This window comes from Oculina patagonica, chromosome 14 (genome assembly GCF_052425735.1).
Source record: "Oculina patagonica isolate OP01 chromosome 14, crgOcupat, whole genome shotgun sequence".
NCBI lineage: Eukaryota > Metazoa > Cnidaria > Anthozoa > Scleractinia > Oculinidae > Oculina > Oculina patagonica.
This window is the reverse complement of record NC_135771.1, coordinates 8,568,187-8,580,849: the sequence shown is the minus strand read 5'-3', so window position 1 is coordinate 8,580,849 and position 12,663 is coordinate 8,568,187. Positions and strand designations below refer to the sequence as shown.

Sequence of the window (12,663 nt, the reverse complement as noted above, 5' to 3'; positions counted from 1 at the left end):
AAATAATAGAGTTTGGTTTCCCTTTGAACTTCAAGGCAGTTCTGTTTACATGTCTAGACTGAATTACTGTTCAAGGGAACATTTCAATCTTCTTGCCCAGGAATATAATGAATACTTGTCGCTTATCACAACGCCAAATTGAACGTATTGCTGAAAGGTCGCAGCAAACCAGGATATTATTTTTTTTAGTACTTGCCAAGTTGCCTATCAGTATCTGCACTGCACTACAGAGCTTACATTGTACCGAAGGACTGATATAGACATCGAACGTTACTCCGTTTCTGTACAAAGAACGTTTGCCACTGATATCGTGTATAAACTTTATCGCGAAGTAGGTTCGGTTTTGTTAATCCATTTCTTGTGAATGTTGGAGCTCAAAGCATTACTTCTTAGCCGAGACTCGGTGGCAAATACGAGATAAACAAATCATTCTCTTCCGATCTCTAAACGAAACGCCGACATCTCGATCAAGAATTAATGTCCTAGGCATATCAAACAGCGCCCTGTTAACAGGGAGAGACTGGAATCCAAATTACCCATATGTTCGTGTCAAAAATGTTCGTGACGGGTCTACGTGACGGAGAATTTGCAGTTTCTTTTATTTTTCGGGACTTATCTACAAGGATGAATTCGGCAACACATGAACATTCCAGTAGAACGGTAATATCGTATAACTGTGGCTTTTATCTTCAGTATCATTTCGTCATTTCGCCATTTCGCCATTTCGCCATTTCGCCATTTCGTGTTTTAAACACGCCCTCATATTTATGTATATTTATGTACGTGTATTTATTTGCATTCTAAGTCAGTTAAATTACAATCGTGGCCAAAAGGATTTAGGAAACTTCCCTTTTTCCTTGCTTTTTTTATATGGAAATTACAACTAACTTACACTCACAGTACAGAAATAGCCACAAAGATCTTTCCCCCACATCCCCTAAATGTTGATGTCCAGCCTTGGGTACATGTGAATTTGATTGAAATTTTAGGAGGTTTAAAGAAAGGAAAGTAGAAAGGTTATTGTTTTTGAAACATCACCAGACAGTTGACCCCCAAGCAAGAGCACTCCAGGTTGTCAGGGGGACTGTCTGGTGTCCGTCTACCAATTTTAAACTTCAAAATCTAATTTTAAAATCACATTAAATCTGCAAAATTTCTTATTTCTCTAAATTTTACTAAACCTTTGAGAAAAACTATCTCCTCCCAAAAAATTCTAAAAATCACCCAAAAATTCACAAAACACCGCAAAACATAGATTTGTGAAATGAGCATAGAGTTTTTGGATTGCTTGAAACGCTAACGAGATATTCGCATTAAACCCACATTAAACGATGGAAAACCGGCTTTCACGTGAACATGCCCTCCGCCTTAAGCAGTTGAAGATTTTTGACACACACTTAACATTGCCCAGGGGGAGGGGGAGTAAACAGAATTGCTGTTTTCATGGACATGGAAAGATAACAAAGTGTCCCAAACCTTTTTGGCCAGAATTGTAGTATTTCGTAATAAACATGTATCTTTGAGAGTTTTCCTTTTAGACACACAAGGCTCATTTCCAGTATCTCACGCAAAGTTTAGCGGGTGGTTACATACGGTTGAAAAAGTCTCTTGCCCAGTCCCACTCTTGTAAACACTGGGAATAAGATTAGCAGTGTCAGGTACTTGTTAACTACCTGTTGAACCTGTATGAATAAATTATTAGGTGAATAAATTATCGGGTTTGTAATGATAGATGTTTTAGAGTGATTCAACTACGCAGTGATTCCTTCAAATCAAAGCAACTTTTCGGAAATCTTTGAGTGATTTTCGCGCATATAATGGGAATATATCTCCGCCATGTCTTAGCAACCATTTACGTGTTTGTAAATATAACATGCCGCGGGCATATGGTGAACTGCGATCATCTTGAAAAGCAACGAATCAGCGAATGTCGCGACAAAACGGGAGATTGTTTAGCACAACGACAGGATGGAGAGAGAAATAATATTCAGTTACGCTTACCACGACTAGAAGGAGTAAAGGTAAAAAAATATTATATATATATACTTATACTACAGAAAATAACGGAAATTCAACTGAAGATGTAAATGTACCTTGCCTAGCTCATGTCGATACCAGAAGCATAAGCTGGTTCTAATTTCTATTTTTGTCGCACACTGCTATAACTATTAGAAACGGGAAAATGTGTTAGTCTTAATTGAATTTCGAAGTCAAAATCAAAATTAGCCACTAGATGTCGATATATGCAATAAACGATCCTGTTTGGTTGTTTATTATTACACTTAGAAACCCTAGTACTTATATTATTTTGTAACCCTTCAATGATCAGATCAAGTATAATAAACAACTGAACACGGTTGAATACTATGGTAAAATTAAGGAGCGAAGATTTTTTCATTTAGAGAATGAAGAGCAGCGAGCTATTATATAAGAAAAAAGCTAACGCGCTAAAAGAATTAATATCAGTAAAATACAGCTACAATCCATGTTATAAACAGACAGGGCAGTGAAACAAAATTTTGATTTTAGCTGTTTAATCGTGTGTGCTTAATCCTTCCTCGATGTTATCTTAGAAATCTTTCTCATCGCGCAAGTAACCAATTGCAACGACTGATGGAACTTCGTTTTTTTCAACATCTCAAGGTTGTCTCAAGTATATTATGTGGATTAAATGGTCTAACACATGTAGATTGAAGCTTTTATTCGATTTACTGCCGGAAAAGTTGAGCTTTTTACCACAATAAACGCATTGTAATATTGTAATCTATATAATAAGCTGGGTAAAAGCTAGTTCGATTTGTTTCATTACTTGCAAAATGACAGTGTTTATGGTCAACTGCACTGAACCGTGCGTTGCTCGCCACGCACGAGCAACTCTTATACATTGCAAAGCTGTTTAACTTATATACGGGCCGATAACTAACGGTGTCTTGACTGATCAGTCACTAAACACGTATTTCAAATATGTGGAAAAATTGAACCTCGAATAAAAAAAAGGGAAAAGATTACTTTAAGGAAACGCGTAAAATGGAAAACGTCTTTAACTCAGAAATAATCCGTTTTAAAAAAACTGGGAGGGACTGCTCTATTCTTAATCAATTTTAGACTCACGGAAACCTATCAATGACTTAAAACAAACCAAGCATCACCGTCAATGCGTTGCAAACTGTTGAGACCGTGCTCTTGAAATTTTTGAAATGATAGTTTCTTTTCTAAAATATTATCTTAACCTGTTAAACGGCACTTCTTAGCTTATTTTCTCTTGTTCTTAATTAATATTGTTACCAAAAAATTACTGCAAGAAAGCAACATTGATTGAGGGAAAACTGAAAGATATCATTTAAGGGACAATGTCACGAGAAGTCTTCAAAGTTTTTGTGTAGACTATTTTAAAACTGTGAGGATGCACTCACTGTTCAACAAAATAACCCTTGAACAATAAAAGAAAGCCAGGCAGGCATAAATCCATTCTCCAAGATATGCATAAACCTTAGTCATATGGTTTTATGCGATTTTCTTCGAAGTAACGCTGTCAAACGTGAAAACGTCGGCCCGACGTTTTCAAGATTTCGGCCACTTCACTCCTATCCGCCCAAAGCTCCATCACTTTTTAACAATTTTCATGACTTGTACAGTGTGTTTTGGCAAGGCCAGGCCACCATTAGTGGATTTCCAATTAATACCAACACCTCAATTGGATATTCAAGTAGCACTAAATCTTGGTGACACTGTCCCTTTAAAAACGCCCTAAATAGCTTTCTTTTTTTAAAAGTTTCAACCAATCACAACGTACGTGGTAACTTGTTTCTTTTATAATATGAAAAAGATTGGGGTTAAAGCTGATTTCCAGTCCGTACTTCGCAGACTCGGGGTTTGTTTTCGTTTTTGTTTTGAATTCGTTAAAACGTTGCACTTCGTTGACAGCATACATGAAGTGTTTTTAGTCCGCCATTACAGTTCGCTTCGTTCAAGAATTTCCGATGAGCTGAAACGTCGGTTTGAAATAGCGTCAAGGTTCTTCTACTTGTTATTATTTGTTCTGCAAGGATATCTGGCGTTATTAATGAAGAAACAGGTAAGTTTGTCACGTAATTTTTAGTTTTGCTTTGTTTGTGAGGCTCACATAAACATTGCAGCCGAGATTGCGCAGTACGGACTGTAATTCATCTTTAAACGATTTTAAAATACAATGTCTAAATTGAATGTTTTGCGTGACTATTCACTGACACGTTTATATAACCTTGTGTTGTTAAACAAATTGTTGAAAATTGAGCTCTTGGGCTCAGAAACCTTTTGCCTTATAAAACACAATCATTTGATTGTCTATATCGATTTCACACAAAGGTATAGTTTACAACCTACGTCGGATGCATAAAAACGTTCCTGTATTCCTATAGAATAAAGGCCTGTTAACATTGGGCGCTTTCCATTCGACCAAAAATTCTGGTTTGAGTTTCCGGAAAATTCCAGTGGCAAATGGAACAGCATTTTCCAACTTTTCCGGTGACTGCACGGAAGGCAAAACAAAATTTGCATATGGTCAGGTAGTGCGTCTAATATGGAAATTTCTACGGTGCATTAAAATAATGCACTGTTGCCGGTTTCCTGCACATATAACTCGATATTTTGGAAAATAAAAAGCATTCCGAGCACTGAAATAAACGCCATGAATGACATCGTGGCTACAAATACAGGGACCTTTCAAAAGGCACACTACAAGCAACGAAAACGTCGCCAACTCAAAAAGTTTAATGAGCAAAACAATGGCGTAGCCTGCACGCGCGTTATAAATATTTGTACATTTCTTTGCTGCCGCCTGCAAAACAACAACGAAAAACAACGGAGTTCACCTAAATTTTTTATTTGGAGTTTCAAAAATGCTTCCTTAACATATATAGCTGCTTTCAGCTGTACAAATCGCTAAATTTTCTGCCGAAGGAACTTAGGCTGAGTGTAAAATGGTAGCTTTTTCCAAAATTTCCGGAAAAGAGGACAACCTCGCAAGGTAGACCCAAATTTTCGAAAACAATTTCCGGGAACTTTCAGTTCCATTTGATTTTACTTCTGGAATTTCCGGGGTTTTCGGTTGAATGGTTCGAATTTCGGAAAGTCAACACTTTCCAGATTTTCTGGAAACTTTCCGAGGAAATTTCTGTACCTTTCGTCCTTGTTCCGAAATTACCGGATTTTTTGGTCGAATGGAAAGTGCCCATTGGGTAGCCAGACTACAGGACTAGCAAACGTTCAAGCGATATTTGACGCTTTTCACGCATTACGACTCTAGTGACACAGCTAATTACTTCTAGCTTATGCTAATTCTTCTCTAGGTAGGACATACCCAAGAAATGGAGCTAACAAAGGGCAGCAAGCATATTGTGAGAACTCTCAGCTTAAAACCACCAGTCTTTGGTAAGTACTCATAACACTCCTCGAACCAAAAAGTGGTGATGACATAAAAGCCAAAAATAACATCAATGTAATGATAGCTGTTGGTGTATTACTGTCGCATGCTAACAAAGAACGCTAAAAATTAATTTGAAAAATCATTTTAATGGTTAAAACAAGGGTGCAGCTTGGTAGTCTTCAGGATAATCAAACAATCGAGGAACAAGATACATTTCTCCGTCAGAGTCCGAAGTTTTTGTCAGGCTGTTGCTAAGTAACATGATATACTCTGATGATACCAAGCTCACGTGACAGCTTTCGGAATTTTCGCTCTAACTTCTGATTGGACGACAACAATCGGAATTTCTTCGAGTAATTTTATAAATCGTTACCGTAAACGGTAAACTTAAAACGGATGTCAAACATCACTCAAGTTCGTTTGAGCCGTTGTAGTCAAAGCCTTTAATAAAGGAGGGTAGTTTTCGCTTAAAAGAACACATGAAGGAAATCGGCCTCTAAGCGCACAGTGAATATACATCATGACTGCGTGGGTCTTGAAGTCAATTATAGATTTATTTTTGCTTAATTCTATGTCATGTCGAAGGGGGTCTTTTCCTTAGTTACTATTTAATTGATACAATATTGTGTTATAGAAATTCCAAACTTCTTCACCGATGAAGAATGTGAAATGATCATAGACTTGGCTCTGGAAAAAGGTATGAGAGAGAGCCCGCTGACCCAAGACACTGACAAGAATGTTGATGAGGATTCTTGGAAAGACAAGTTAAAAGACTGGGACAAAAATGAAGATGGGTTTATCGACAAAACGGAAGTAAGGACACCTACGTATCTTCAATTTACGCCACATGTTAAATGTACTCACTAATAATTTTACCCTAGCATCACTTTCCGTTTAGTTCAGCTTTCTCAGAAAATCTAAAGCTGATTTTGGGCGCGAAACTTTTTAATTTAGCCTGCCCGCAGTGCAGTGTTGTGGTAATATTTTGTGCAAGTTTCGTTGTTTATTACTCTGAAAATTAACTGACATGATCTTTCATATACCTACGATTGAAAGGGACACTGTGTTAGTAAAGTATTTTTCCTTAGAGAAATAGCAGGAATTGAAGTCTATTGTGCGGATGTCGATTAACACAGTTTTCTAACTCCTATAAGTGAATTAAATCAATAGATCATGTAGAGACTAATTTATATGTTGTTTTTTTTTGTTACTAATCTAGGCTCTTCATTTGCCTGGAAAGAAAAAACTTTATTTCACAGAAGATGACGTTTTGGAAATGTGAGTTCATCGGTCTTCGTCCCTTTTGATAACAGTGGTTACACTGATTGTTTGAAAACCAGTACTTTTAATAAATTATTCCCCCATTTAATTACTTGATAAATAAACTGATTTTAAAGAAGCTTTTTGATCGTTGTTGTAAACCTAAACCCTAGCACTAGGCAGAAACTACTCGCCAAGGCCAAAGAAATATTTAATTTGTGGAACAAATCATAATTGGCTTTCTGTTCACCAGATATACATCTTGCAATTGCTTTCCGCTAACTGGTAAAGCACTTTGGATGACTTTTCTAAACAAAATTTAGAATTAAAATAGCAGACACATAAACGAGAACAAACAATTTTTCACCGGAATTTTTTTCTTTTAGTTTCCCTCCCTATAACTTAAATTAATGCAATGTGGCAATATTTTTGTATTGAAGGTTCAAAGCGCTAGACTTAGATCAAGATAAAGATGGTATGTAGAAAGTAATGTTATTACCCTTTTTCGTTCGTTAGCCTTACGGTTAAAGGCCCATCTACCTGTAGACAAAAAAATGCCTCCAATTATAAACCCCCCGGATGTAAGCCGATATAAGTATCTTGCCCAAAAACACAACATGGTGATCTCGATCTGGGCTCAAACTTGTACCTATCGATCGGAGTCCAACACACAAACTGTCAATGGCATGGTATGATATTAATTTTCTTTTCGATGCAGCGTATCATTCTATCAGTGCTGATCGCCAGTAAGACAATCGAATTCAAAATGGAAATGGGCCTAATTCTTTCCAATTTTATAGTTTTCTCTTTAAACCTTCATCAGGGCAAATGGAATTGTTGAAAAATATTATTTTATTATCAATTTATTAGGAAGGATCTCCTTGAAGGAGCTAGAACGAACTTCAATGGAAAACATCAACTCTTATCTTGACAAACAAAAGTTGGCGAAACCGCGCATGAGCAGTCACAACAGTCAGCAAGTTTGGTTATGGCACGATGATGATGAACTTTTACAATACGAGGGATTACTTGAAGATTATCACGACAGGTAGGGGTGATATCAATCTGTTGCAATGAAATTTGGGCTTATTGACCAAGCGAGAAGGCCGCACGGTAAAATATTGGACCTGAGGTCACAACCTCAGAGCGCAACTACGTCTGCGTAAAATGATTATAAGCAAAATTCTTTTTGCAGTTTACCAAATCAGCTTTATTTCGGGGCTTCGGCAAAGTTTAATAAAGTTATGCAGTTAGAACCTCGAAGTTCCAAATTACAAGCAATGAAAGCTAAGGACACACTTCGAAAAACCGCAATATCCGCAAATTAAACGTACCGTTTAACTTATGTATAGGTGACAGGGCAGCTCTTATTCTACTGATTGTGCAATACGTCTTTTATTTTTCAGACTTGAACAGCTTACCAAGATACCAAAGCCGATACTTCAGCAAAGCGAGCCAGTACAGGTATGAAACAATGTAAAGAGTTGTTACTTTAAGGGAGAAAGAATTATGCGGGTTGTAGCTGCGTATGTACCACTGGTGGGTTAAACTCCAAATTATCCATTCATATATCAATTCATCGATCACAATGATCATCGTGTATTTTGCAGTCAGACCCTAAACTTACCAGGAGGGCTGCATCTGGCAGTTAGCCTTTGAAATCTCTCAAAAACATCTGGTATATCTGTTAAACGGCCCTTTTCTAAATTTGCTTAAAATTGCTAACAATTGTCTGAAACGTACGAGTGCACATGGCTACCTTACTGAGCCAATAGATAAAAATACAGTTTATAAAGTTTCTAAAGAAACTGTTTTGCTGCGTTGAAACACTCAGTTGATTTTCAGATGGAAGTTGTTGACAAAGGCAAATAAACAGCCGTAACGAAGTTTGAAAAGCTGAGGTTTCGAGCGTTAGCTCTTCGTCGGAGCCACCAACGGCTGCTGCCTATTTCCCAATAGCTGCAGGGTTCCAAAGCACGCCCTTTGTGTGCTGCTTAAATTGATGACTTAGTTTTCTACTCTTAGTGAATTTCGAAAAGGTGACGTTTCGAGCATTTGCCCTTAGTCGGAGCTCTCACGGAGCCACCAATTGTTGCTGGGCATTTTCCAATAGCTGCAAGTTTCCAATGCACACTTTTGTGTGCTGCTAGAAAACTTAGTTTGTCATTTTCTACTCTAAAAGGTTGTACGTTACAAGGAAGAAGGTCACTATCACTGTCACCATGATAGCGAGGCAGTCATGCAGGAGAAACCGTGTTGTTTGTATGGCTCAAAAGATTGCAGGCTCTGCAGGTAATTAAGCGAACTTTGTTAACTGATACCGCATGCTGACGACGTATTCTAGTTGATAACTGAACTGTTAGGTCTGTGGTTGTTGTGTTTGTTTGTTTGTTTGTTTTCTTGTTGTTTAGTTTAAGGTTAAGGTTAATGACACTTTGTCATGTACAGCAAATAGCTTTAATAAAGAAAAAAATATGGGGAAGAAAAGTGGGAAAGCGTATCAGACAATGGGAGAAGTAGTGAGGGGGAACTGATTCTCATTCTAAGATTACTGTCTAAAAATGGTAAAAATGGTAAAATGTTTCCCAGTAGATGATGTTACATGATCTTTTGGGAAAAATTTGAAAGGATTACTGACCAAGTTAAAAGGTTCTTCCCAGCAGATCATGGGTTTATGTAAAAGTTAAAAGCTAAAAGGTTTCCCCAGTAGATCATGTTACATGACCTACTGGGAAAAAACTGAAATGCCTGTTCAAACGAAAACGGTCATAGATAGGAAAAGTGTCCTAGTGGGACACTTAAACTGAATCAAAGGTATCAACTGAGTTTGATGGCTAGCGACAAACTTGATCGAGACCATAAGACAAAACACAACCGACCAAAGGTGAATGATCCAAGTACACGCGACTTTAACTCTCGCCCTGGAATTCTCGTCATGCAACCCACTCGGTTGTAATATACACTTTTTATAGAGTGCTTTTCATTTGAGTGTCGTAAATCCAAAACCAAAGTAATCACTCTGGTCAATCACAAAAGACACATTGAACCAATCAAATCTCGAAGTAAATACATGTAGATGGCCCGAAGCGCAGGAAAACGATTGGTTTTGGTTTCACTTTTGATTGGTCGAGAAAGTGGCGCGAGTTTTTTAAACCAATCACCAAACGTTGTAATCCAAAATCAAAGCAAACGCGAATTACTTTCAATTCTCAAGTGATAATCGCTCTAATGGTCCAAGGATTACCTTTAAATCACGACAGGTTTTTCACATGCTGCAATTGTTTTCTTTGTCTGTCAGATATCTAACGATCATGGTTTTTCTGAATGATGTTGAGGAAGGAGGAGAATGCACATTCCCTGTTGCTGATAACACGACTTTCAGTTGGAAGGTAAACAAAGAAAAAAACAGCTCTCCTTAAAATATGAGCAAAGCAGTCTTACTTATATACTGTACAACTCTATTACACGAGCAGTAACAATCTTACCTCTTACCAAAATATCGTTAAACCTTGCTAATTTTATTTTGTAAAAAAAAAAACGAAGACGGGTTTTGTCCACCATGTTTGTCATAGTAAATTATAAAGATGGTAATTTTTTTTAAGCTCGGTAATAAATAATGAAGATGAAGTGTTCAACATGACTCGAGCATGGGACAAAGAAAAATTCTGAGTACCCGACGGGAATCGAACCCATGGCCTCCCAGATACCGGTTGGGCGCTCTAACCAACTGAGCTACAAGAGACTCGTTGTGAGCTGGGCCATTTTACTAGGTTGATAAGTGACACGCGTCCTGCATACTGCTAGGACTAACACTTCATTTTCATCATGTTTGTCATGTACGGAAGAGTGGCTGATATTCAACGGCTGCCAAGACAATCATTGTTCTGGAAATGCATTATTCAATGCTCCAGTGATTAATAACTGTAATTATATGGTAATAATTAAGATGTCCGCTTGGCAGGAAGATTGATACGCTAACTTCTAGATTCCATTTTTTCCAAGACGTGGTCGAACGAGTCATCCCAAAAGTGTAACATGGTGAAACACTGCGACAAGTCTAACTTGGTAACCAAGCCACGAAGAGGCACCGCCCTTCTTTGGTACAACCACGTGCTGGATGATAAAGATAGATGGCTAGGAAATTTGGACCCATTCTCCTATCAAGGGAGCTGTCAGGTCCAGAAGGGAGAGAAATGGGTCGCAAAGATTTGGGTCAATATCATTGGCGACGGGAAGCGTGAACTCAGGGCTTGGAAAATGGGGCATAATTGGCTTGCACAGAACAATTACAACAAAGAGATAATACACGCTTTACAGTCGGATATTTATGAAGAAGCGGAAACTGAAAATAGATATACCAGAGAAAAGAATGGATTTGAAAGTAAGGTGGACGTTGTTGATAATGTTGCGAACAAAAATGTGGCCTCTTCGAAGGAAGATATTTATGGTATAAAGGAAGGAGGAGTCGAATCAGAAGAAAATTATGTGCGCGGCCATGATGAAATTACAAACAACGAAGAAGCAACTGTTGAAAGTTTAGAGGATTCATCAGAAGAGGCCCCAAAAGGGCCAAAATTAACAAGGACAGAAACGTCTTCACCTCTTCCCCTCACGGAAGAGCAAATGACTCCAAAAGGACCCTCACCTGGCCAACCGCCACCGCAGAGGTTCGAAGGCAATCGCATAATGCAGTCAATAATGCTTCTATTAGAAGAACTGGATCAAGTAGAACTTGAAATTATCGCAAGGAATTTGCACACGAAACTTAAACTTGTTTGCGTTCCACTAATAGTGAATCCAATGGGCCGCATTTAGTTTGATCAATGGTACATGTATCTTTATATGAAAGAACGCTTTTAATGTGTTTATAGGAATTAAATTTTGTCAGTCTTTCTTTTTGGTACATCAAAACAAAAGAGAATTAAAACACTGAGGGACGAGCCACAGTGAGCAAGCCGGCTCTTACAAGTTTCATTGACCTAAAATCAGATATTACTTAAGGACCTTAGTCAGCCACACCTTTGTTATTGTTTACATATAGTCAGGTGCCCAGGAGTCCAAAATGTGACACCCACGGGCATTTTTGTCTGATTTTTGGCAACATTGCTATTTTTACTAAATCGAGTACGCTGATTTCGAAAATCAATGTTGCCAAGCTTAATTCTCGCGTTAAGATGATGTTTTGATGCATTTAATTATGACGTCATGGTCCAAATAAGGAATTTTCTTTCCTTTAGCTATTTTAAGCATAATACATTCAGAAATTCATTTAAAGCATTGTTAGTGTGCTGTAAAAATGATTTCAAGAATTTTCTGAGAGTTTTTACGCTGTTTCTGTGAAAATCAAGCCCTTCAGTGACAATTGACCACGCCCTCTTAAACAAAATTCACCATATCGCGGGAACCTTATCACGGGTGTAGTTTTGTTATTTTGTCAAAGAACAAATGCGATATTTGTATTAACAAATCGCTATAGTTGCAATAAGAAAGAAAAATATGGTCGTCGTGCCACGCTGAAGCTAAGAGCTAGCGAGCATCAAGAATGACGCCATTACAATTTTCATATATCGAGTTTCCCTTGTTTCAGCATTTCGTTTAAGTTTTGTGGTAAACTAAATGAAAATAACATCATAGTTAATGTCGTAATATATCATCGTTGTTTTAGTTAGAGATAAAACTTTATTGATTGTCTTGTATATTGCTGAATCTAACTTATTTCACAATGCACTTTGTCTGTTATAGGCTTATGATAAAGACTTTGGTTGAACGCATGTAAAATTAACGAATTTAAAATGATCATAACATTGCTCCTTGCTTTCAGGTTTAAATCTGTCTATAATATTTTTAATCAATATCGGTAAATATTTTTAATATATCTTCTGAACTTTTTTAAAAACACTGAACTAATATTGCTTTTTAAACAAGTTTCTTTAAAGCGCTTTAGCACAGTTTGATATAGCAATTAGCGTCGGTCTTGGTGCATCCACACAGCCCAGTGC

The 12,663-nt window shown here is 37.5% G+C and overlaps 1 protein-coding gene across 1 annotated transcript; it reads left to right on the top strand.

The window, feature by feature from the left end:
• Positions 1 to 1,736: 1,736 nt before the first annotated feature.
• LOC144638153 (transmembrane prolyl 4-hydroxylase-like) lies at positions 1,737 to 11,696 on the top strand. The gene is made up of 10 exons (XM_078497352.1): positions 1,737 to 2,021; positions 5,328 to 5,409; positions 6,039 to 6,217; positions 6,624 to 6,682; positions 7,105 to 7,139; positions 7,535 to 7,712; positions 8,071 to 8,128; positions 8,847 to 8,956; positions 9,963 to 10,053; positions 10,667 to 11,696. The coding sequence occupies exons 1-10, from the start codon at positions 1,818 to 1,820 to the stop codon at positions 11,477 to 11,479; spliced, it is 1,809 nt and encodes a 602-aa protein (XP_078353478.1). The 5' UTR covers positions 1,737 to 1,817; the 3' UTR covers positions 11,480 to 11,696.
• The last annotated feature ends 967 nt before the right edge of the window (positions 11,697 to 12,663 follow it).

Excerpts from the sequence above, each read along its gene's own strand:
- LOC144638153 (XM_078497352.1), top strand. The coding sequence starts at position 1,818 with ATGGGAATATATCTCCGCCATGTCTTAGCAACCATTTACGTGTTTGTA. Across the intron at positions 7,140-7,534 it reads CTTAGATCAAGATAAAGATG|GAAGGATCTCCTTGAAGGAG; the intron begins GTATGTAGAAAG and ends TCAATTTATTAG. Across the intron at positions 8,957-9,962 it reads AAAGATTGCAGGCTCTGCAG|ATATCTAACGATCATGGTTT; the intron begins GTAATTAAGCGA and ends TTTGTCTGTCAG.